The sequence below is a fragment of the Borostomias antarcticus genome, assembly GCF_949987555.1.
Source record: "Borostomias antarcticus genome assembly, chromosome: 24".
In the NCBI taxonomy this organism is placed as follows: domain Eukaryota; kingdom Metazoa; phylum Chordata; class Actinopteri; order Stomiiformes; family Stomiidae; genus Borostomias; species Borostomias antarcticus.
The window spans coordinates 14,531,348-14,557,847 of NC_140257.1; the positions used below are offsets into that span (position 1 = coordinate 14,531,348).

The following is a 26,500-nucleotide window of genomic DNA, read 5'->3' on the forward strand; positions in this document are numbered from 1 at the left end:
CCGCTGACAAGAAAGGATATAATGACTGCTATAGTAATCAGAGCAAAGCAGCATATATTAATCACAACCTGTCCCACCACTAGTTCTTTCGTAGCTTACCAATGCAATCCAATAGGCTACAGGATCGTAATAAAAACAAACATGATTTACGTTTTCTACAGTGAATGTTTTCCCATGTAATCTCAATATATTCGATATCTAGGCTGAATTATGTGAGCGCTACTCATAGCCCCTTTAATTAAAGGGCCTCTCTCGTTGAAAACCAACGTTGTTTTACAACAGGCAGAACCGCAATAGACGTTCATTTGCACCGATCGCTTGCCGACGTTGAAATCAGACCTGGGTCAAACAGCATTTGAAACACTTTCAAATTCTCGGCGCGTTTGCTTCCTGGTTATGAGGGTGCTGCAACTTAGCCTACGGGCTCCAAGATCAGTCAAGCACAGGAAAGCTCTATGAAAATGATTTCAACCAGTAAAGTGGATGACAGCGGATGAGTGAGCCAGCGGATGAGCGCGACGGCGGATGAGCTCACAGTGGGCGCAGCCGTAGATCTCCACCCGCAGGCCGATGCGCCCCTCTTCGCTCCAGTCCAGAGGCAGGAAGCGGACGTGGCGGGCCAGGACGGCGTGCTGGAGCTCGTGACGCACGACGCTCTCGCTGTTGGAGTTGCCGGAGAACGCCTGGGGGACGCAAAGGCACGGTCACACAGAACCACGGAACTCTCTCTTCTGCGGCCTGGCCTAGCTACTGCACGGAGAACCAGACCCGTGGCCTCGCCCTCATACGCCCTCTTGATGTTTCCGTCTCCGTCTATACCTGACTTCCTGTCCGGGGTGGGCGCACTGTGCTTCCACCGTCAAACTAACTCACGTTGTTGTTGTTGTTGTTGTCGTTGTTGTTGTTGTTGTTGTTGTTGTAACGGAACACCGCCTCCGGACCCTATAGACCATTCTGGCTCGAACAAAGCTTATTCACTTACTAAAGAGTAGTTCTAACAGTCCACAGTACAGAAACGACAGATCTAACAGCGAACTGTACTAAATACATACACTACAAAGATAAACCCAACTGCCGACTGAACAGCCAGTCTGCCTGGTGAAGGTGATATATGTGCTTAGTGAAGGTGATATATGTTTCTGGTGAAGTGATATATGTTTCTGGGGAAGGTGATATATGTTTCTGGTGAAGGTGATACATGTTATATGTTTCAGGTGAAGGTGATATATGTTTCTGGTGAAGGTGATATATGTTTCTGGTGAAGGTGATATATGTTATATGTTTCTGGTGAAGGTGATATATGTTTCTGGGGAAGGTGATACATGTTATATGTTTCAGGTGAAGGTGATATATGTTTCTGGTGAAGGTGATATATGTTTCTGGTGAAGGTGATATATGTTATATGTTTCTGGTGAAGGTGATACATGTTATATGTTTCTGGTGAAGGTGATATATGTTTCTGGTGAAGGTGATATATGTTTCTGGTGAAGGTGATACATGTTATATGTTTCAGGTGAAGGTGATACATGTTATATGTTTCAGGTGAAGGTGATATATGTTTCAGGTGAAGGTGATATATGTTTCTGGTGAAGGTGATACATGTTATATGTTTCTGGTGAAGGTGATACATGTTATATGTTTCTGGTGAAGGTGATATATGTTTCAGGTGTTCGTGGACTGACCCAGATGCTGCCGTCCTGCAGGTAGGGCCTCCAGTTGCGGCCCGTGTCGCTGTAGAGCAGCCGGTAGCGCCGGGTCCAGTCGGTGCTGCTGTATCGGCCCTGCGTGGCCACCGCCGTCACCTGCCTCCTGCTGCCCAGGTCCACCTGCAGCCACTGGTACCGGTCCGTATCCATGGGAGACCAGCCTCCAGAACCTGAGGGTGTGTGTGTGTGTGTGTGCGGGGGGGGAGGGGTCAGCAGAAAGAGAGAGGGAGAAAGAGAGGGGGGGGGGCAGAGGGAGAGAGAGAGGCCGAGAGAAAAACAAGTGAGAGAATCAACCGATCGGGTATGTTAACGTATTTAGCACCTGGCGAGCAGAGCCATCGGCGCGACACCCACCTACCCCCCCCCCCCGAAAGCAAACGATATCCAATCAGTTTAACGACAGCCGAGGGGTGGAGAGGCTGGCGTCGCGGGGTGGGGGGGTTGGGCGTACCTCCTCTCCTGTTGAGCTTGGCGTATCCCGCTCCGTAGCCCGCCGACAGCACCGTGGAGCCGCTGAAGGCGCTGTAGCCCAGCGGCGTGGCCAGAGACTCGTCACATTTACCTGGAGGATGGCGACAGAGAGGGGGCGGGAGTTAAAGAAACGCCCTAGAATACAGACACAGGAACTACTGACCCGTACCAGGAACTACTGACCCGAACCAGGAACTACTGACCAGAACCAGGAACTACTGACCCGAACCAGGAACTACTGACCAGAACCAGGAACTACTGACCCGAACCAGGAACTACTGACCAGAACAACGAACTACTGACCCGAACCAGGAACTACTGACCCGAACCAGGAACTACTGACCAGAACCAGGAACTACTTACCCGAACCAGGAACTACTGACCCGAACCAGGAACTACTGACCAGAACCAGGAACGACTGACCCGAACAACGAACTACTGACCAGAACAACGAACTACTGACCCGAACCAGGAACTACTGACCCAAACCAGGAACTACTGACCCGAACCAGGAACTACTGACCCGAACCAGGAACTACTGACCAGAACAACGAACTACTGACCCGAACCAGGAACTACTGACCCAAACCAGGAACTACTGACCCGAACCAGGAACTACTGACCCGAACAACGAACTACTGACCCGAACCAGGAACTACTGACCAGAACCAGGAACTACTGACCCAAACCAGGAACTACTGACCAGAACCAAGAACTACTGACAAGAACCAGGAACTACTGACCCGAACCAGGAACTACTGACCAGAACAACGAACTACTGATCCAAACCACGAACTACAGGCACACATCACGACTTCCAGACACTGGGGGACTACAGAAAAAGCTCAGAAACGGCACAGTCACGACACAAACGCAGAATCTAGTCAATCTGAAATTCAGGACGTACTGAGCAGTAAGTAAACAGACAGGCACGTCGCACACTCTATCCAGAACACCGATACACCACAATGCAGTCCTTACAAACGAGAGAAAGGGACGTCTGTCTCTGCTGGAGAAAGGCAGCCAATTAATGTCTCTTCGGCTCTTTCCAGCCACTTTGGACACGATTATTAATGTGCTGGACCATTAGCTCCCTCTGTAGTTCTTGGTGTTCAACCTTGGATAACACATTAGTTTTCTGAGAAAAACAAGTTGACCTTTGGCTCCTTGTTTTGTTAGTGGTTAGATGATATCGTAGTCCACAGAGAGTATGAGACTTTCCAGGCACACAACAAATCACCCAGGGCAGTTATCAGACGAACGGGCTCGAAGACGCTGCGCAAGGTCGCTGAAAGCCCCATGAATCACCGCACACCTCTCCTGCTCCGCTGGAGTAGTAAGAGGCGAACATCGTTGCGCTTGCAAATGTTCGTTGTATTTGCAAATGTTCTCTCATATTAAGCTAGAGGTCGTCTGCAAACAGAACAGATAATAAGGTACGGCGCATCAAGTGCCTCTGAAACTGTGCACTTAACAACCGCAGTAGTAAAAAAAAAAAATCTGTAGTTTATTAGATTTGGATCTACAGTCATACAGGAGTTCGCAGAGGTGGTTCAAGGACCAGAACGCTGACCCCAAACCCTGGCTTCAGCTTAGTGAGCTAATGCACTTCAACCTCAGTGAAACTAACCATGGCAAAATAAAGGCTACATTTAAACGGTGTGGGAGACCAGTGTTTTGATCCCTCTCATAATGTCACACTTCTCTACAATCTAACTTCATCCAGACCAGTCATCTTGATTTTTTTAGTTTTTTTTTTTACAGAACTTGATCGACAAAGATCGAGACTAATGTTATCAACACAACATCCACTGCGCCTGTCTAGAGAAGTGTGTCCAGTATTAGTCCACTATCTGCGTCGCCACGGGCAACCGCTGCTCCGACGGACGGGGAACAGCACTTTACTGGAAACAAGGAGAGAACAAACAAGTCATTTTCTCTGATGTTCTGACAGGCGTCGAGGCAGCGGAACAGAGAACAGCATCCAGACAACAAACGCTTCCCGCGAGACAAAACAAATTGCCTCCAGGGAGGTCGTCAGCTATGAAACACACAAACACAACCCGAACCATTTCTCTCACCGAATATGTTTCATCAACTCTGTAAAAGCCACACACACACACATGCACACACGCACGCGCGCACTCACGTGAACTCGTTCTAAAAGCTCGGAAGAACGACTTGGGACACGTATTTGTTTATGCTCGTGGTGGGAGCCCTAGGTAGTTTTGCCTCATTTTTAATTGTCGAATGCATGAAAACATTGAATCAATCAAAAAGACCTGTGGGCAGCAGAATAAATAAGGCGCATATAGCAGACGCTCTTGTGTCTGTAAGACAGCGGCACTGATCAGCGATAACACATTACCCCTTCAGTGAACAACATCAACAAAACATCTCACAGCCTCGCGCAAATGAATAGATTGCAGAGGCAAATGACTAGAGAGACTGATGACACAGAATGCCCATCGGATAGCTGCTCTGTAATCTGCTGTTCATCAAGAGCTTCTTCTGGCTGATTCCTAATTAATTGTCATGTGCAGGGAAGATGAGCCGCCCCAGGCCTACAGAACTGTCGCTCTACCCCAGATGACAACGCAGGGTTTTTCCTGCATAGAGGTTTTTCTGGGCTCCCCCCCAAAGAGATTTTAGCCAGAGCCAAAGGAAAATCACCAGTTCCAAAATGCTCAAAATTGGAGAATAAAAATAGCAATTCAAATCCTCTCAAGATGTGTTTGATAGCTTGTTTCAAGTGCAGCCCATCCCACTTTCTTGCACTGTCCATGGCTTGGACCAGTAATCGAGATCAATAATAGACAGGTTATCAGTATCTTAAACGTTTTGTCTTCATATCCACTTGGTGTCATGTCGGGAAATTTCCTGCGATTGTGTGAAAAGTGAGCTCAGTCAGAACGACAGCGAAGAATATAGACCTATGCTGATAGGCTACTCGGCATAAAACGGAGGTTTCCCAAATTGTGTGCGCATCACCCCCCAAAGACCCATTCTGAGCCAGGAAAACCCCTGAGAACGTGACGAATCAGAATCAGAATCAGTTTTTCAACGTGCTAGGAATTTGCTTTCGGTTGTGGTGCATCGCATGGAGACAATATTGGACAGGGTGCAGGGACGAGACAGGACAGTGCAAAGACAGGACAGTGCAAAGAGCAAATAGTACAAAATGCTAGTGCCAAAATGAAAAAATATACAACAAGCAGTGCGGTCAGTGTATATACAGTGAGTGTGCAGAGTGTAGTGTGTATGTGAGTGTGTGTTTGTGTGTATATGGTGTGTGCGGTGTGATATGTGAGCGCGGTGTATTCTATACAGTACATTTGGTGGTCATGTTCAAGTGTCTCTCAACGGTGTCTCTCCGTGGTGGGGTGGCTTGGGAGGGGGTGTCAGAGGGGGACACAAGCCATGTTGAAGAGGCTGATGGCCGTGGGGAAGAAGTCGTGCGGTCGTGGTCCTTCTGGACCGCAGCCTCCTGCCGGAGGGGAGTGGCGGTAAGAGATTATGGCCGGGGTGGGAGGGGTCGGCCGTAATCTTCCTGGCCCGCTTCAGGGTCCTGGAGTTGTGCAGGACCAGGAGGGAGGGCAGGTTGGACCAGGAGGGAGGGCAGGTTGGACCAGAAGGGAGGGCAGGTTGGACCAGAAGGGAGGGCAGGTTGGACCAGGAGGGAGGGCAGGTTGGACCAGAAGGGAGGGCAGGTTGGACCAGGAGAGAGGGCAGGTTGGACCAGGAGGGAGGGCAGGTTAAACCAGGAGGGAGGGCAGGTTGGACCAGGAGGGAGGGCAGGTTAAACCAGGAGGGAGGGCAGGTTGGACCAGGAGGGAGGGCAGGTTAAACCAGGAGGGAGGGCAGGTTGGACCAGGAGGGAGGGCAGGTTGGACCAGGAGGGAGAGCAGGTTGGACCAGGAGGGAGGGCAGGTTGGACCAGGAGGGAGAGCAGGTTGGACCAGGAGGGAGGGCAGGTTGGACCAGGAGGGAGGGCAGGTTGGACCAGGAGGGAGGGCAGGTTGGACCAGGAGGGAGGGCAGGTTGGACCAGGAGGGAGGGCAGGTTGGACCAGGAGGGAGGGCAGGTTGGACCAGGAGGGAGGGCAGGTTGGACCAGGAGGGAGGGCAGGTTGGACCAGGAGGGAGGGCAGGTTGGACCAGGAGGGAGGGTGGGTTGGACCAGGAGGGAGGGCAGGTTGGACCAGGGCGAGAGGCAGATCGCAGCCAATCACCTTCTTGGCGGGTCAGGTGACGCGCTGCAGTCTGGCCCTGTCCTTGGCTGTAGCAGCGAAGAACCAGACAATGGAGGTGTAGAAGAGTACCGTCACTTTCTTTGGTAGTCTGAATTTCTTCAGCTGCCTCAGGAGGTACATCCATCCTCTGCTACGCCTTCTTCTTCGCGAGGGAGCAGGTGTCTATGCTGTGTTCCTTTTGTATCAGAGCTCCGGATTTACCACCCAGGACAACGTCATATCCCAGTTAAATGTGTTCCAGAAACAAAACGTGAAAAACTCACTTTCGCCCCATCTTTGTAGTACTGTACAGAAGCACTAATAAACAGTCTTACTGCAGCTTTCACTTATTGTTGATGCACAGAGGAGTGTCATAGACAAGTAGGCTTTTCAGAGATTATTGGCCTGGCCTGTTATTCTCAGTCTTGTTCTTTGTTTTACAGTTTCACTCTACCTCCTGTAAGCAATTCTTCAACCTTTTCACACACAAGACCATGGCTGTGATTTTCTCATTTATAACAGGATAACATCTCCAGGGGGCCGACACACCCAGACGTTCTGTCTGCCCTAGTGTGACCTCCCATTGTTGCAGTCTGTTCATACCTGTTTGCTATTTTACCGCCTTTTCTTTGACTATTCTCTGCCATTGTTGATGACGTGTGACATTAACATGACGTGCAATGATGAGTTAGCCAATCAGATCTTAGAAACGTCATATCTGGCCATAGCATTGTTTATAACATCGTGCAAGCACAAACAAACTTACTTCTTGGGTGAAACACATTCCTGTGTTTTATCTTGGAGGTCCGGTTGCAATTGTCTGTTTTAGCAAATGAACCAGATTGAACCTTTTTGAGAAAACCTTGGCAAATCCTTCTTCTTCTTTTTTTATTTTTTTAAACTTTTGATAGCTATATCAAATTTATTCCATTACAGTAGTCATCTTGATTTACGTCAGCAGCTGACGTGATCGTGGTTGAGTAAAATGGTGGAAGTACCAGGTAACGTATTCGGGGGGTGCGGGTTGGGGGGAATAAATCTCACTCGAAACTTTTGGTCAAACTTGGCAGCCCTGAAGACACGATACAACAGGGCTGTAACTAAAGGCCACAGGGGAAGTACAGTAAGTATTTGCAACAAGCTAGGCCTACTAGAAACAGTATGGCTATGTGTCCACTGTTGAGCGTATGTAGCTGAACAATGCTAGGCTTACAGCTTCTTAGAGCGCACTAGAGCTGGATTTAAGAGCTGGCTAGGCTACAGACGTTTTACACCTACGTCAGCAACGAGTGTCGTGTTTTTGCAGACTGCAGATTAACTAGCCAAGTTAAGCTAGCTAGCTAATGTTAGCTAGTGATAACGTTCGCTGTCTCTGTGGTTTTGCCCCCCAAAAAACAAGTGTGTGAACAGCCTTTTACAGCCTGTGCTCTATAGCCCCAAAGGTTCAACTTTTTTCAACTGAAAAAAAAAGCTTAGAGCTCATGGCGCTATAGCGCTAAAAAGCGCTTGGAACACAGCAGCTCTCATCTCTACGCGCCCAAGAGCTCATTACTCATTGTAAGCAATTCGAAAACAATGGCAGCTCTGAAATACAGCGCCCTAGGAGCGTTTTCACTCCCCATCCTCTCAGTGGAAAACGAAGACCACTGAACATTTCTATCTACTGCCTGTTTGATAGGAGTGATGATGTTGTTTATCTACACTACAGCTTAAATGAAACAACAGTTACAACTTAAATTAAACAACAGAAGAGGGAACGGGATATGAAGGCGGCACAGTTGGCCCGACAAAAAATAAGCTTAGCTTCAGGCAGCATTCTAAATCATATATATCTGTAAAAGAGGTCCAAGTCTCAAATACACAGTAAATGCACATTAATCATTCAATCGTGATTCCTACAGGAGTTAAGCAAACTAGCTTCCTCCAGGAGGTACGGTATGGCGTGTGACAATGACACATCTATTCATGTTCCCCTGCCTTTGGATGAGCGCTGAGCGAGGAAGCTTGCATCGGTCGGGAGGGCTGAGATTAGCCAAGCATCAAATTAAACATGCTCCTTCTGTCTCCTGCTGTCCGTCATTATAAACTCAGACAGCCCTGGTGGATGGCTTAAATACAGCCTCCACAAGCTGCTTCTGGGGTCCGCACACACACACACACACACACACACACACACACACACACACTACACACGTACGCACGCACACACACACACTCCCACACACACCGCACCCCTCCCCCCCCCACATGTGTGACACACCCACGCACATGCATGCATGCATGCACACACACACAGTCACACACACACACACACACACACACACACACACACACACACACACACACACACATCATAAGTGTGACACGCACATGCACAAACATGCATGCGAGCGCACACACACACACACACAAATTTGATCATGGTCACTTAAAAAGACACATTGGTGGTGACATTGCATCAACAGTAGGCCTATTAGTTGGGTTGTTGTTACAGGCTTCATGGACAGTGTTAGGGTGCTGTTACAGGCTTCATGGACAGTGTTAGGGTGCTGTTACAGGCTTCATGATCAGTGTTAGGTTGTTGTTACAGGCTTCATGGACAGTGTTAGGGTGCTGTTACAGGCTTCATGGACAGTGTTACGGTGCTGTTACAGGCTTCATGGACAGTGTTAGGGTGCTGTTACAGGCTTCATGGACAGTGTTAGGGTGCTGTTACAGGCTTCATGGACAGTGTTAGGGTGCTGTTACAGGCTTCATGGACAGTGTTAGGGTGCTGTTACAGGCTTCATGGACAGTGTTAGGGTGCTGTTACAGGCTTCATGGACAGTGTTAGGGTGCTGTTACAGGCTTCATGGACAGTGTTAGGGTGCTGTTACAGGCGTCATGATCAGTGTTAGGGTGCTGTTACAGGCTTCATGGACAGTGTTAGGGTGCTGTTACAGGCTTCATGGACAGTGTTAGGTTGTTGTTACAGGCTTCATGGACAGTGTTAGGATGCTGTTACAGGCTTCATGGACAGTGTTCAGTCTGGGAACAGACAGTGCTGTAGCCTGGTCATCTCACATTAGTGTGCTGTCACACTTCATCAGTCAGGCTCCGCTTGATTTTGTCAGGTTCGATGGGGGCAAAACTCGAACGGATACAAACGTGCGAGGAATAAACTGGAATATATACAAATGTGTGAGGAATAAACTGGAATATATACACATGTGTGAGGAATAAACTGGAATATATACACGTGTGAGGAATAAACTGGAATATATACAGATGTGTGTGGAAATGACTGGAATATATACAAATGTGTGAGGAATAAACTGGAATATGTACAGATGTGTGAGGAATAAACTGGAATATATACACATGTGTGAGGAATAAACTGGAATATATACAAATGTGTGAGGAATAAACTGGAATATATACACATGTGTGAGGAATAAACTGGAATATATACACATGTGTGAGGAATAAACTGGAATATATACAGATGTGTGTGGAAATGACTGGAATATATACAAATGTGTGAGGAATAAACTGGAATATGTACAGATGTGTGAGGACTAAACTGGAATATGTACAAATGTGTGAGGAATAAACTGTAATATGTACAAATGTGTGAGGAATAAACTGTAATATATACAGATGTGTGAGAGGAATGTTGACGCAAGCCCATCTCAGGGGCCTATTCCAAACAACCATTTGACCCAGATCTGCCCAACTGTGGCATCAACAGGGATTTCTTTTGGCATGAGAAGTGGTGGATATGATCTTGATCAATAATGGATGCCTTCAAGGAACAGGAATAAACCAGGAAACAAATTTTGTAGCAAGAATATCAGCGATATAGAGGGAGATAAACTTGATATCTGTGTTTGTGTTGTACTATGAATATTGTATGGATGGGGTGAATCTAAAAAAAACACATTTGAATATACTACGCCGTAGTTGTCCAGGGTTCAAACCATGAACAGTCACGACCAGGCTGCAATTAACGTAGCATCCAGACGTTTCAAATGCAGATTGCTTCGTATTAGACGCCGGCAGATGAATATGTGACCCTTGGAATGGTGGAGTTTTGAAGCCTGCTGTACCCAGCAACTTCAATAGCGGATGGTGAATCGCTTCTGGGCAGGTAAATAAAGAAGGATTCTGCCACTAGTGCAATAAAACTAAACACAAAGGGAGATTTCTTTAGTGAGGTAATCAATTAATCCATTATTGGATGGATTAAATTGTATTATCCAGTATGTTCTGGGGTTGCTATAGCTCTGGTAAATCTTGATGTAAGGCCCGGAGAGTTTTTGAGAGCAATATATCATTGCTTCTTCCAGGCACAAACACACATGCAGGCACTTGCGCCCACACATGCACACATTCACACACGCACGCACACACGCGCGCGCATACACATACACGCACACACACCTACAGACACACACACGCACGCACACACCTACACACACACGCGCGCGCACACACGCGCTGACACACTCACACACATACACGCACACACACCTACAGACACGCACACACACCTACAGACAGACACACACATGCACACACAGCTACACACACACATATGCACACACTTACAGACATACACACGCACACACACCTACACACATGCACACACACACAGACACACACACACACACACATACACACACAAACACACACACACACACAAACACACAAACACCCTACCCCCTAACATTATGCTGTCCTCAAAAAGTGTGATCAAAATCACTGACAATCAAGTCTCACAGAGTCCATATGGCTCCATATGCTGGCTTCACTGAGTCTGTGATATGGTGCTGATTACCTCTGTGGTGTGGTGATTTTCTATAACCCCCCCCTAACACACACACTCACACACACACACACACACACACACACACACACACACTCACACACACACACACACGCACACACACGCACACACACACACACACACACACACCCCAGGCCACGTCTAAGGAGTGATGACTGGAGGCAGGGCCTTGAATGGAACCCTCCATGGCTTTCCTTTGTTCAAAGCAGTCAGCTGGTAGCACACGGCATCTGTCTGTCTCACACACTCTTCCCCTCTCACACACTCTTCCCCTCTCACACACTCTTCCCCTCTCACACACTCTTCCTTGAGAAATCCCCTCAGATGAATACTGATCTCTACTGAAAACACAGCCTGTCAAAGGCTGTTCTGCAGGGGGGGGGGGGGGGGTCAGTGTGTTTGAACAGCAAGAGCAAGAAGTGCTTGTTTATATTCTCACTAGAACTGTGTGTGTGTGTGTGTGTGTGTGTGTGTGTGTGTGTGTGTGTGTGTGTGTGTGTGTGTGTGTGTGTGTGTGTGTGTGTGGTACCCCAGTGATTTAGTTCCTGATCACACACAGAGAGAAACCAGTCATCAATAATGGCCGGACACAGTGTGAATGTGTGTGTGTGTGTGTGTGTGTGTGTGTGTGTGTGTGTGTGTGTGCGTGCGTGCGTGCGTGTGTGCGTGTGTGTGTGTGTGTGTGTGTGTGTGTGCGTGCGTGTGTGTTTGTGTAAGCATTCAATTCAGTTCCCAAACAACAATTGAAGTAGATAGTAGATAATCACTTCAGCTCATACAGTATGTGATAACACAAGCCCCAGTGGCTAGGAAAATTATATATGATTTAGAAATAGGCCTATTTGGTGATACATTATACCTTTGAACTTTTCAGTTTGTATAGACTACAATATAGTCCAATTTTAAGACCATCAGGAATATAAATCATTTGAAAATAAAATAAGTTGATAAAACGACCAACTCACACTGATACTATGAATGTAAATCAGAATGTTTGCTTGTATATTTTTGTTTTGTGAGTCATCCCAACAGGCATCATTATCTATAATTTACTGCGTTGTGTACTAGAGATGGCGCGGTATACTTATGATGTATTTTGGTCATGGTTTGGGTTGATTTGGGAGGGCCTTTGTCACCGAAGGGATGGACAAAGAGGAGTGGCCTAGAGGATGGGGGGAGGGTCAGAGAGGGGTGTCACATGGTTTGACAAATCGCGTTGGCAGGTGTCCGGAATCTTAATGAGCTTCCTCATTTGCCTAACAATAACTCCCCCCTCCAACAGAAGGCTCTTCGCTACCCAGAGAGATATACAAGATATGATATTGGATGGCGGTTGCTCTGCTACCTCCGTGCTCTTAGCCTCACGCTCAATATCATCAGAAACCTTGTGTACGCCGGAGTTACCGGAGAGGCCCCACAGAAAACAAATCCATACTTCTTTTAGCTCAACGAGCAGTCTTTTCTCACTAATAAACTAGACACGCACGAATAATGATCGCTAGATATAGTATTTTTTAATAGCATCGCCCTCTTGTATTCTAGGTTGACTGCGGTTAATGAGCGCTGTCGGTGCTGTATTCAGACCGAGGCGCTGCGAAGGCCGGTTGTTTGAACCAGAGAGGGCAGTCGGGGTCCTGGACTCCTCCCTGCTGTCTGGCCAGCGCTGGGCCGGGCGGCATGCTGAGAGGCCGGTGGGTTCTGTCCTCCAGCAGGCTGGTTTATTTAGACGCCGTACGCCATGACTCACACTAGCGTATCTGATTTATCTGATTTATATAGATCCATTCGCCTCCAGAGCCAAACGAGCCTTTAGGATTTAGGCGGTCCTCTCTCTCTCTCCCTCTCTCTCTCTCTGTATCTATCTCTCTCTCTGTCTCTCTATCTCTATATCTACAGTATCTATCTATCTATCTATCTATCTATCTATCTATCTATCTATCCATCTATCCATCTATCTCTCTCTCTCTCTCCCTCCCTATCTATCTATCTATCTATCTATCTATCTATCTATCTATCTATCTATCTATCTATCTATCTACAGTATCTCTCTCTCTCTCTCTCTCTCTCTCTCTCTCTCAGCTTAACATTCAGTTCTCATGAGCTAAAAATGGAGACTTGAACTGTAACCTCCAATTCGAAACGTCAATGCGACCAATACCAATACGTCCATATTGTTTGAAGCGAATATTGATTTGTAGCATCACAGTGACTCTATTGGATCGCAGAGGCATGAGTGTGTCATGTGACTAGTAACGAGGCTCTGTTTATGTTCCAGGGGTCAGCATGGGGGCTTTGTGGGAGTTCAAAGTTCACTGGCTTGATGCCCCTCCTCTTATTGACACAGCGTTATTAAAAACACTACTCTCGTTCTAAGGTTTCCCTATCATCATAACCTTTATCAAGACAATAAACATATTGTCTAGACCACAAACATATTCAGTTTGTTACTTAGTGTCACTCAGGGAGATACATTGACGCATCATTTTCTTATTGAACCAATATAGTATATCTAAGATTTGTTCAACACCACCACAGGCAGTAGTGAAAAGAAATCTGTAGGAAATAATGTGTTATGTGCCTTAGTACATTTAATACACTGGAAAGAGACATCCACACTCATAGTGTTTCTCTCTGCCACCACCCCATCTCTCTCTTCCTCGCCCCCCCCCTCCTCTCTCTCTCTCTCTCTCTCTCTCTCTCTCTCTCTCTCTCACACACACACACACACACCTCTCTGCCCCTCTCTCTCTCTTCTCCTCCCTCACTCCCCTCTCTGCCACCACCCCATCTCTCTCTCTCTCTCTCTCTCTCACACACACACACACCTCTCTGCCCCCCCCCCCCCCTCTCTCTCTCACACACACACACACACACCTCTCTGCCCCTCTCTCTCTTCTCCTCCCTCACTCCCCTCTCTGCCACCACCCCATCTCTCTCTCGCCCCCCCCCCCCTCTCTCTCTCTCTCTCTCTCACACACACACACACACACACACACACACACACACACACACACACACACACACACACACACACACACACACACCTCTCTGCCCCTCTCTCTCTCTTCTCCTCCCTCTCTCCCATTCTCCCTCCCCCCTTGCCCCTTGCACAATACAGGGGAACTGCTAAAAGTGAGATATGCCTTAATATTCATGACACAGAACAGAAATGCTGATTTGTCCCGGCTCCCTGGTCGTCCCGAGCTGCCCGGGTCAGAGTGTGATGACCAGACTGGGTCAGATCAGCTGCAGCATAACAGCCGTGAGACCGGGGTTCCGTCCTCTGCAGTGTAGCCTACAGTGGGTGTAGTTGGGGGGGAAGTTGTTTGGATAATATTAACGGGAACTTTAAAATGCTAATTTCAGGGATGTGGACGATACTCTGTACTATTCACCTATAGCCTACAGGACACACACGCACGCACGCACGCACGCTCTCTCTCTCTCTCTCTCTCTCTCTCTCTCTCTCGCTCTCTCTCTCTTTCTCTCTCTCTCTCACACACACACACGCACACGGCATGTAACCATGTGTGCATAACATGGCTAAATAACAAAATTAGAAACAATATTATATAAAGAGTTCCAAACCAAAGCGGTGTACAATCGGCATGGCATGTATGAGCAATGCTGAGCTACACGGGAGACAGGTAGAAGGTTGCCTAACAAGGGACACCAGCTTCATCTCAGACAGTAAACATAACGAACCGACGCATCGCCGTGTCTCCGCTATAACCGATCCTAGACGGAACCACCGGCGAATGGATGAAAGCGTACGCGCTCACCAGCCCCACCAAACTAATAATCACTTTGACGCATATGGACTGCAATGCCCACGGTCCTGTATCCTACTACACTTAGAGCACAAAGCAGCGATGCTGGTCAGTCCATACAGTGGATGGTGTAGCTATAGCCTACTTACGGGATGTTGTGGAGGATGCACTGGTGCTGATGCGGCTGACGATCCAGACCAGTATCATAACAACCGGTCCAGGATGCATTTTCGATTCACCCGCTTAAAAACAAAGAAATCCTTTTCGGCTGTGTTTTGCTGGGTACCCCGCCTCTCCTGGCGGAAGCGATCTGAAGAGAGATGTCCAGACGCCGTTTCCTTTATTAGCAAAATACAAAGTGGCTTCCAAGCAATAGCTCCCAATCTGGTGCACAAAACCCGCTACCCCGCTGGTGTCACCCAGCAAAGCTGAGCGGTTGGAAATAGCCGTTCTCTTGTTCAGTGAATATCACAGTAAAACATCTTCCTCCGCGGCGCTGACCCATCGGCTCAAACTGCATTGTCAGATACCTTGCTAATTATGACGAGACTTTGGGGGCAGGCGCTGTCCAGGTGCTGAAACAGGAACGGTCGAGGGGGCTCCCCCGTATTTCAGTGACGATGGTATGGTCCCAGTCAAGGGGGGCACTCGTGGCGTCGGCCAAATGAAGAATGAGGGGGGTCTGCGTCTGTATACGCTGCCGTCGGCATGAGACACACACCTACCAGGTCACAGCAACAAAGACTCACATTAAATTATTCATCCTATCAAGGATATTGTCATTTCGCATTATTACTTAGTAAAATGTAAACACGATGTCATTAAAAGTTATTGCAATACTGTATTTGTATGGAGACAGAACCCACTCCCAATCCCCATAGGCTACTGTACAAGTAAAATCCTAAATTTTCATAGGCTACTTTCTCATATAATTGCAAATACTTGGAATTTGTTCAATGTGTTGGAAAGATTTCATTTGGGGTGAAGATAGTAGGCTATACAAGTATACCTCTGCAATAGATTCACATCTCCACTTCAAAAGATTCTCCTGATGATCACACGTCTCCACTTCAAACACAATCGATAGAAATACCCTATGATATATGAATAAAGTCTCTTTAATTCCATAGCTCTTTCAAAATGTATTTCGTGCAGGCAGTGTGGTGTAGCCTACAGCGCCTCCCGAAGTGGCATGTATTATTTACACGGGTATGGGGTATAGAACGATATGCTATGGAAGCGTAGAACGTGGAACGCAGGTCCAGTGTTCTGAAAAGCCTTCGATTCTAAGAGGTGTTCTACTGAGACAGTATATATAGTCACTTTACCCCCTTACAAAAATAAACCAGATATCGTTACGTGTACAGAAAAGTGTATGTATATATTATATACAAACATTATTAAATACATATGTATAGATTGTATATATTAATATATGTTGTACTCTATGTGTATTCAGGACTCTGTTCTGTACATTGTAGCTGCAGTAACTCCGAAATGTATTTATTATTATTAAAGTTAATCTCTTAAACAAGTCTAGGGGCATATTTATTTATTCTGCATCCACAGGAATGGCAACAAAGAACATCTTATAGAATCAGTTGTCCTTAAGAGTGATGTCATCATCCTTATCCCTGATCATACTGTAAAACTGACCTTCTCACTGAACACCAGAACTCAACACTAGACGTGTTGCTCGAACCAGAAGTCCTTCAGTCCGAGTCACGCCGGGTAGGCTACATCAACCCCACACATATGACACCATCATATTAAGTCAAATTTATTTACAAATTAAGCATATATGAACTGGTGGTAGTGAATTCATACACACAATGAAGAAAATAACGCAAAAACAAAAGAAAACTCTGCACTTTGATCCAAAGAGCACTTGCATCCGGTCGACCAGCCAGTCAGTCAGTCAGTCAGTCAAGGGAGCAGATCAACCGCCCCTGCAAGACAAGATTACAATAGCATTAATCAAAAGCAATCAAAAGAGATGAAAGTGTGTGTGTGTGTGTGTGTGTGTGTGTGAGAGAGTGAGTGTATGTATATGTGTGTGTATGTATGTATGTGTGTGTATGTATATGTGTGTGTGTGTGTGTGTGTGTGTGTGTATGTATGTGTGTGTATGCATATGTGTGTGTGTGTGTGTGTGTGTGTGTGTGTGAGTGAGTGAGTGTATGTATATGTGTGTGTGTGTGTGTGTGTATGTATGTATATATGTGTGTGTCTGTATGCATATGTGTGTGTGTATGCGTGTGTGTGTGTGAAACAATGAAATCAGTAGTTAATCACTTCAGCTTCTGAGTATGTGATTACACAAGACCCCCAGGGGCTAGGGAAATTGTACATGATTTGCACAGCAGAACTTTTGAGGTTGTATAGACTATTATGTAGCCTAATTTAAAAACTACATGGAGCAGTAACTGTACTTACACAATTACATCGTTGATGGGGATGTGTAGCCTACTCACACAATTACATCGTTGATGGCGATGTGTACTTATACAATGATGTTGATGGCGGGGTGTACTTACACAATGATGTTGTTGATGGGGATGTGGATGAGTTTGACGAAGAAGCCGATGAAACCCATTATCGCAAAACCTATCGCTGTTGCCATCGCGATCTTCTGGAACTCTACAAAAAAGAATAGGACAAAAAATGTTATCAATTTAATCAAATCTTACAAACTGTTATCAAAAGGCACACATTTGGGATAGCAGCTTGCCTTTCCTGAAAAATTGTTTTTTCTAACAAAAGCTAGCCCAAGACATATTTACACTCTGTGTTTAATTGGAAATAAAGCTACAGAACAACACAAGCCTACTGAACAACACAGCTTGGTAGTGAGATAAGACGGCTCAGTCCAGGCCCACCTTTCCGGTCCGGCTTGGTGCATCTCTTCACCAGTCTTATGGAGTCTTTCACAAACTGCCGACTAGGCTCCACAAACTGCATGATCTGGTCCATGATGATCGGATTTTGCTCTTAATGAGAAAAGCAAAAGGTCATTCATATCTTATTTCTTTATGTGTGCCAAAGGTTTATGTAGGCCTATCAAACTTTTGGAATAGGCTACTGTAGCCTAGTCCGTTTCAGTGTCTATGATAGAAACATATACGCTTAGGCTACAAATGATTGGTTTACACATAGCCTATTCCACACGCATAACTTGTAGACTAACAATGTTGTCAACATTTCGAACTGATAAGTAAGATGACATTTTTAGATACATTGTAACCAGCTGAGTCCAACTTCCAATGTAACTGATCACCGATTGCCTTGGCGGACGACATTTTAAAGGAAAGCCTAAATTGACTTTGCTACATAACAACAATCGAGTAATCAGTAGCTTATAATGACTAATAGACTATCATTTCATCACGATAGAAGACACAATACGACAAGAAAGGTGACTTACCGGTGTGTGAACACTCTTCACTCTGAACTGACTTCTGTGAATGTAAAGCCACGTATGTTTGCTAGAGCTGACGTATATGAACGTGGATAGATGCATGCAACGCGCCTGCGCACAGGGTAACCCTGCCCATGACCCGGATGCAGTGAATTAAAAGAGATCATGGGTGTTTCTTATGTATTTCTTCCTATTGTGGGTTTTGGACTTTACGTTTCAATTTTACGTTATGTTTTTCTTGTAGGCCTACATGTTAATTTGGGCTGAGTCAAATATTGAGTCAAAAAATTACTTTATCACAAACCTCTGTCATCCTCAAAACATTTCTGTTCAACTTGTTGAATCATTTTATTTTGTGGTCATAAACTAATTACATTACTGCATGTGATCCTTGTTTATGATGAATACAAAAGTATTTACTCAAGAATGACAGCACGCATTTCTGCACCTCACAACTCTTTCCTTATTCATGCTGGAAATCTCAACTCAAAGAATACAGCACCAGGATACAGGATGATTAATGTCATGCAGCTTTTAACTGGGGAATCATGGTTTATGACAACAGAAATCTATTTATAACCATAGCCTACATATTTTCAAACAAAACAAATTAGGCTATAGCCTACAAACCGTAAAAATATTGAAACCTAAGTAGTAATTATAGGCTACGTGTGCAGATCATGGAGGTATAATGGTGCAGATAGCCTAAGCAAGAGCTGAAAACATTTTGTTTCGTAACGTGAACGTTAGGGTTGGTTGATCTGTCCGTGCCAAGTAGCCCGGTGGTTCACGTCACAACGATAGCCTATAGGGCCTATAGTAGGCTATAGCCTATAGGCTATCTGCAACTGTGGGCAATTCCCTTCCGGAAAGGAGGCATAAAGGGCCCAAAATAAATGAAACCAAACAATACATAAAGACTATTTTTTCCTCCAATAATAAGAAGGCTACGAAGACAGTGAGTTTGTGCACCTTCTTTGATTTGTTTGTGTGAAAGGCTTGATGTAGCCTACCCTGGCTCTTGTATTATTTTTAAATTTGTTTTATTTCATTCTTTGTATTGATTGATTGTTGCTAATTTGTATTGTTTTGTACTGTACATTTTGTACTGTTTTGTACCTTGATTAATAAAGATTTATATAAAAATAAAAAATAAAAAGGGCCCAAAATGTGTACCAGAGAGCCCTCGGGCACTTAGCGGGAACGCGCCTCAAAATCTGTGAGTCCGAATACGGCTGGACACTGGGACAGGACCAGCAGTCTCTTTAGCTCCACACTTTTCTCCTTCCTTCTTTTGAAAAAAGATCTGATCAAAAAATAAGTAAGATTGTACCTGCTGAACATATAAAGTATTTCATCCATTCAGTCTTGCTATATCAGTGATCGTTATCTCGAAGAGGAGAAGGAAGACATTTAAAATAGGTCCGGAATGTCAATCCTGTCCTGACCAGTAGATGGCGCCATACTCTGATTCAGTTCACTGTACCATTATGTTAAACACTCATCACAGTATGGTAGCGCATAGCAACCCTTCACCATAACCAGTTGCTCCATATAACAGACAGTTGATTATTGAGTTGTTGTTGTTTTTAATCCTCATAGAGCCTATAGAGACACTCTTATAATAAAGTGTGTCCTATGATTCCTCAGTCCCAGTTGATTTGGAGCATTTGGCAGCTGAGTTCCCACAGTGTCTCGGCCATCTCATCGTCCATCGCAGCCTGTGAACAACTGGACAGCTGACAGTCGCTGGGGGACGGAGAAAGAGGGAGACGTCACAGTGAGACGTCTAAAGGACATCTGTATGTCTGTGTTGTCACTCAAGACCTGACTATGAACTACAGTACAATGAATCCACTGAGGGCATTAGAACTTCATGTGTGTGTGTGTGTGTATGTGTATGTGTGTGTGTGTGTGTGTGTGTGTGTGTGTGTGAGAGAGAGAGAGATAGTGTGTATGTATGCGTGTGTGTGTGTGTGTGTGTGTGTGGGTGTGTATGTGTGGTGTGTGTGTATGTATGTATGTGTGAGTGTGTGTGTGTATGTGTGGTGTGTGTGTATGTATGTGTGAGTGTGTGTGTGTGTGTGTGTGTGAATTCTGGCAAGCAGTAGTACACATTGGCTTTTCCTGCGTTAAATGCAATTACAGTATTATAAGTCGCTTTGCATCAGCTAAATGACTAATGTAAATGTAATGTAGTGTGTGTGTCTGTCTCTGTGTGTGCATGTGTGTGTATGTACAGTATGCATGTGTGAGTGTGTGTGTGTGTGTGTGTGTATGTATGCATGTGTGAGTGTGCGCGCGCGCGTGTGTGTGTGTGTATGTGTGTGTGTGTGTGTGTGTGTGTGTGAGTACTGGCAAGTAGAAGTACATTGGCTTTTCCTACTCCTTTACGTTAAATGCAATTATTGTAAGTAGCTTACAAAAGATAAAAGCATCAGCTAAATGACTGTGATGTAAATGTAACGTGTGTGTGTGTGTGTGTGTGTGTACCAGTAGTATCCCCCGCTCTCTGTCTCCAGGACGGGCTCCACAGCGCAGTAGACGGAGGTCTCAGCTCCCTGCTCCGGCGTCTTGGTGAACGGACGGACGATCTTCCACGCGATGAGCAGCGCCAGGTTCATGTGTCTCTTGAGCTCCGTCTGCACGATCCCGGGGTGAACAGCGTACACCGTCACCCCTGTGCCTGGGAGGAAAGATGTTATGGATATTTCATTTTTGAAGCATCTTCGGATCATGGGTCCGAATACAAGTGCGGCCCACAACGCCTGTAGTATCATAGCTGTGAGCAAATGAGCTTGGTGTGTTTTTTTTTTGCTTCCCTCTGGAATATGTAGGGGTGGGACGTATGCCCACCTCCCTTGTTCTCTGTAAAGCGCATTGTGTTGCCTCTGGGTATGAAATGCGCTATACAAATAAAGCTTTGATTGATTGATTGATTGATTGATTGATTGATTGATTGATTGATTGATTGATTGATTGATTGATTGATTGATTGATTGATTGATTGATTGATTGATTGATTGATTGATTGATTGGTGCAATACCGACCCCAGATGTGCAAACGAAACCCCACACTTTCTAAAGTTCCAGCTCGGGCTCAGATCTGCTGAAGTCATCTAAAGCGTTTGGAATGACGACTGGACCCAAGCTGAATACCAATATGCTAATGAATCAAGTGAGGAGCTCGAATGTGCGAAAAATTAAACTTAAGTGTCTTCCATGCGTTAGGAGTTCCGAGTTTGAACTCTGACCCTGCAGTCTCCTAGCCAGGGAGCGTGTAGTCAGGATGTTGGCCAGCTTGCTCTGTCCGTAGGCCCGTCTGGAATCGTAGCTCTTCTCGCTGTTGATGTCGTCCAGCTGGATCCGCCCCCAGGCGTGGGCCAGGGACGACAGGTTGATGATCCGCGATGGCGCCGACCTCTTCAGGAGGTCGAGCAGTAGAAAGGTCAACAGGAAGTGACCTAGACAGGTGAGCAGACCCGGGTCAATTACTCATTTGCGAAAAGGATCGATCAATCAATCACTGGTTGTGTGCCTCCTCATCCAACAGTCTCTTTCTCACCCAGATGGTTGACCCCAAACTGCATCTCGAACCCGTCTGGGGTCTTGGCGTACGGACACATCATGACGCCGGCGTTGTTGATCAGGATGTTGACTTGGGGCTGTTCTGGAAGAGATACAGAGTTTGAGGCAGCTTGATGTGCAAGTACACCCCCTAGACATGACGCTAGTATGGGACTCACCCCCAATCCAACCCTTGATGCTGAGTGCCAAGCAGGGAGGCATCCGGTAACATTTTTTATAGTCTTTGGTATGACTCGGCCGGGGATCGAACTCACAACCTCCCAGTCTCAGGGCGGACAGTTTAACCGTAAGGCCACTGAGCTGGTAAGTTCTGTTTTAAAGAAAACGCTATAACATCTTATGAACAGAGAGACGCTTGTGCACGGCTGTGGCTCAGGAGGTAGAGCGGGTCGTCCGATGATCGGAGGGTTGGCGGTTCGAATCCCGGCTCCTCCTTCCCACATGTCGAAGTGTCCTCGCTCGGGCAAGAACCCCAAATTGCATGGCAGCTGCTGCAATTGGTGTGTGAACGTATAGGTGAATGAGACGCCATTGTAAAGCGCTTTGGGTAAAAGCGCTTTGTACTGTAAGTGCGGTCCATTTACCGTTTATTTGACCAGTTGTACCGGTGACCTCTCACCTCTGTTGATCATCTCCGCAAACTCTCTGATGGACCTGGTGTGGGCCAGGTCAAGAGCCCTGACCAGGATGTTGGGGTTCCCAGAGTCGTCTATGATCTCCGCCTTGGCCTTCTCAGCCTTGACCACGTCCCGGCACGCCAGGATGATCCGGCCCCCTGCAACGTCACACGCGAGTGATCCGATGGACAGAACGACCGATCCTTAAAACGCCTCTACGTCCACAACGTCCACTACATTCAAATCACCGCATGTTAACAAGCAAGTTAAAGGCTTATTTCCCTCCAATTGGGAAGTTATTGGGAAGTATTGAATGTGTTATTGGGAAGTATTCAATGTGTTATTGGGAAGTATTCACTGTTAGTACAGGAATGCAAATGCAATTATTATTCATAATGAACAATGTTCCACTGTACCTCGTCTGGCCAGGCCCAGGGCCGTCTCCCGGCCGATACCGGTGTTCGCCCCGGTGATGATGACCGTCTTACCGTCCAGTCTGGCGTCCGATTCCCACTGGCCGCAGAGCATAGCTCTGGAGACAAGTTAAAGGGTAGAAGTCTGGTGAGAGGATTCCTACATGAACGGCATTCATTCCATCTGAACGGAACAAATTCACGGTATTTATGAACAAAGCTAGATCTCTCCATGCTCCTTCTGCGTTGTGGACAAAGTCAACAGTGCAAAGATCTCTCACACATTCACATCTTAATGCGTTACAATGCTTTGATTGACAATCTTTTTAGTGTCATGTACAGTATATGGTTCACACATGCTAGGAATTTGACTAGGCTTAAGGTACACGCTGTAGCAGGTGACATAGGACAGGGTACGAGGACATGACAGTGCAAAACAGTACAAAAAACAGTGCAACCACATACAGTGCAATGTACAAATTACGATATACTGTTAAAGAGAAAGGGGAGGCACAAATGCAATTAGCGTACCGTATACAGAATGGAGTGTGGTGGGTGTACAGTATGTACAGTATGTACAGTGTGTAGTGTGTTGGATGAGCTGTGCTAAGTCAGGAGTATCACACAGTTCTTTGTAGGCATGGTAATTACACACCAGCCAGCCACAATGACGTTAAACCTGAACCCAGTGTGCGGGTCGGCCATTAGAACCTACCTGAGCGTGTAGATGTTGGACATGCTGGCTGCGCACGGCTAACGGAAGCTAGGCAAGGTCCTTCACTTCCCATCTACCCCCCTGAGCCGAGCAGTTGTCGGTCCGCATGCGTCACACCGCCGAGCTGGGTTAGGTGCCGTGTAAGGGAAGGCTAGAGGTGTGGCGGGATTGGGGTTGAGACTACTAATCCCAGATAATCTGCCATGGTTAAATCTCATGATCCACGTTGGAAGACCTGCAGGGACCTTAGGTGAACATTGCACACTTTCTATTAACGTTATATTAACGTAGCCCAGTAGGTAGAGTGGGCAGCTGGGGATCGTAAGGTCCCCCGTTTGAACCCCAGGTCCCGGCAGGGTGTGTGTGTGTGTGTGTGTGTGTGTGTGTGTGCTGTGTCGCCGCTCACCTTAGTGTGTGTGTCACCGTGTGGCGGATTAAAGACCCCTTCGGGTCCTGTAATAATAATTATGTAATTATTATAAGTATTAACATTATATTGTTTCTTTTATATAAAAATAAATTATGATTTCCTCAAATTTTATTAATTCTATTTAGACAGCGGTAAACATTTAGACGGAGACAGACCAGAGGAGGCAAAGTCACTAAACCATCTCTGGGCAAAAAGGATCCACAAACTAGAAGGGCCCTCACCAGGGAGTGATGTTATACAGTAGACCTACACACTGTTATGAGCAGCTTGGTCTAGAGCGCCATCTAGTGTTCACTGTTGTCTTCACCGCTCCTGTATTCATCACCATTCTGACAATCCAGGCCTTCTTCTCCCACACCGCCATTTCTTGTTCAGCCCACTACCCACGTTTGTTTGCATGCATGTGTGTCTGTGTGTGTGTGTGTGTGTGTTTGCGTGATATCATTATGTGGTACACAATCATGTAGCATTGGCATTTGAGTTTTGAATGTTGTTTTACTCCCGATGTACTACTGTTACTGGCCTTTTCTATAGCTTGTGCAAAGCATTGAATAGGAAATGGGCCTGAAGAAGCAAGAACCGATTATTCTGTAATTGTGTAATATGTAAATTATGTAATTTAGAGAGTATTATTGACGTAGTGTCTACATCAAGAACCGATTATTCTGTAATTGTGTAATATGTAAATTATGTAGGCTAATTTAGAGAGTATTATTGACGTAGTGTCTACATCAAGAACCGATTATTCTGTAATTGTGTAATATGTGTAGGCTAATTTAGAGAGTATTATTGACGTAGTGTCTACATCAAGAACCGATTATTCTATAATTGTGTAATATGTAAATTATGTAGGCTAATTTAGAGAGTATTATTGACATAGTGTCTACATCAAGAACCGATTATTCTGTAATTGTGTATTATGTAAATTATGTAATTTAGAGAGTATTATTGACGTAGTGTCTACATCAAGAACCGATTATTCTGTAATTGTGTAATATGTAAATTATGTAATTTAGAGAGTATTATTGACGTAGTGTCTACATCAAGAACCGATTATTCTGTAATTGTGTAATATGTAAACTATGTAGGCTAATTTAGAGAGTATTATTGACGTAGTGTCTACATCAAGAACCGATTATTCTATAATTGTGTATTATGTAAATTATGTAATTTAGAGAGTATTATTGATGTAGTGTCTACATCAAGAACCGATTATTCTGTAATTGTTTAATATGTAAATTATGTAGGCTAATTTAGAGAGTATTATTGACGTAGTGTCTACATCAAGAACCGATTATTCTGTAATTGTGTAATATGTAAATTATGTAGGCTACTTTAGAGAGTATTATTGACGTAGTGTCTACATCAAGAACCGATTATTCTATAATTGTGTAATATGTAAATTATGTAATTTAGAGAGTATTATTGATGTAGTGTCTACATCAAGAACCGATTATTCTGTAATTGTGTAATATGTAAATTATGTAGGCTAATTTAGAGAGTATTATTGACGTAGTGTCTACATCAAGAACCGATTATTCTGTAATTGTGTAATATGTAAATTATGTAGGCTAATTTAGAGAGTATTATTGACGTAGTGTCTACATCAAGAACCGATTATTCTGTAATTGTGTAATATGTAAATTATGTAATTTAGAGAGTATTATTGACGTAGTGTCTACATCAATACTCTTTTAATTACATAAATACACATATACAATGGTTTACAAATGTTAGTCATGTCTTGAAGGTCCTTTCATCAGTGAACCAGGAAAACCTTTTTCTTATATGCTGATATATCAAGGTGGGTGGAAAACCATAAAATAAACTGTTTCCTTGTGTTGAAAACACCTCAGTGAACCATGACCTGCATATAGTTTAGACCAAAGTGCACGAGGAGGGGTATGGAGACACGTCAGGGTTTCCCTTCTCCACACACGCGCACCTGGATGAGACCGATCCTCTCTCCCAACCCAAATCAAAGTACAGTAGGCTTATTCTTTCATTAATTAAACCATTGTTTTGCTTTGGTTATTTCTGCCAATGTTTCGACAGGTGTGCTGGTTTGTTGTAACATGCAAGACGCATTTCCATCAAAGTGGGCAATCAAATGTAGCCTGATTATTATTTTGATTGGGTCTCGGTATTGCTGTCTGTAGTTTTCATAAACTTGTGCTTAGCTGAATCGATAATTCACTTTATCTCAGACTGAGTAGCCTAGAACATCACACACAAAGAGGAAGACTGACAATCTCAGAATAAGAAAACTGTTATTTAAAAAGAACAAATGACAAACCACTACAGATTTCCAGA

At 45.3% G+C, this 26,500-nt stretch overlaps 3 protein-coding genes across 4 annotated transcripts in view; all 3 read right to left on the minus strand.

The window, feature by feature from the left end:
* The window catches only part of cntnap2b (contactin associated protein 2b), a gene marked incomplete at its 5' end in the record, with an annotated part of 44,293 nt that extends 40,765 nt beyond the window's left edge, over positions 1-3,528 (minus strand). Inside the window, 4 exons of the mRNA XM_084458301.1 lie at positions 536-683; positions 1,683-1,876; positions 2,158-2,268; positions 3,486-3,528. Coding sequence (XP_084314427.1) covers positions 536-683; positions 1,683-1,876; positions 2,158-2,268; positions 3,486-3,528 — 496 coding nt within the window. The remainder of the gene's footprint in view (positions 1-535; positions 684-1,682; positions 1,877-2,157; positions 2,269-3,485) is intronic.
* A 13,242-nt stretch (positions 3,529-16,770) lies between these two features.
* On the minus strand, positions 16,771-18,535 carry LOC311325740 (protein transport protein Sec61 subunit gamma; the record flags this gene model as incomplete). 2 transcript variants are annotated; one of them, XR_014631017.1, is made up of 3 exons in its annotated part: positions 17,886-17,923; positions 17,544-17,646; positions 16,771-16,955 (listed from the first exon to the last, which is right to left on the minus strand). XR_014631017.1 is itself a non-coding variant. In XM_084458488.1 (3 exons), exons 2-3 carry the CDS (start codon positions 17,977-17,979, stop codon positions 17,540-17,542), a joined length of 201 nt encoding a protein of 66 aa, XP_084314614.1. In that variant the 5' UTR covers positions 17,980-17,996; positions 18,431-18,535. The 2 variants fall into 2 exon arrangements, 1 of the variants encoding a protein (XP_084314614.1); XM_084458488.1 differs by lacking the exon at positions 16,771-16,955 and adding an exon at positions 18,431-18,535 and having other exon boundaries at positions 17,540-17,646; positions 17,886-17,996.
* A 1,522-nt stretch (positions 18,536-20,057) lies between these two features.
* On the minus strand, positions 20,058-23,780 carry LOC311325716 (retinol dehydrogenase 12-like; the record flags this gene model as incomplete). Its single annotated transcript, XM_084458458.1, has 7 exons — positions 20,058-20,173; positions 20,918-21,110; positions 21,679-21,888; positions 21,990-22,094; positions 22,632-22,787; positions 23,046-23,161; positions 23,758-23,780. The coding sequence occupies 7 exons, from the start codon at positions 23,778-23,780 to the stop codon at positions 20,071-20,073; spliced, it is 906 nt and encodes a 301-aa protein (XP_084314584.1). The 3' UTR covers positions 20,058-20,070.
* Positions 23,781-26,500: the final 2,720 nt, after the last annotated feature.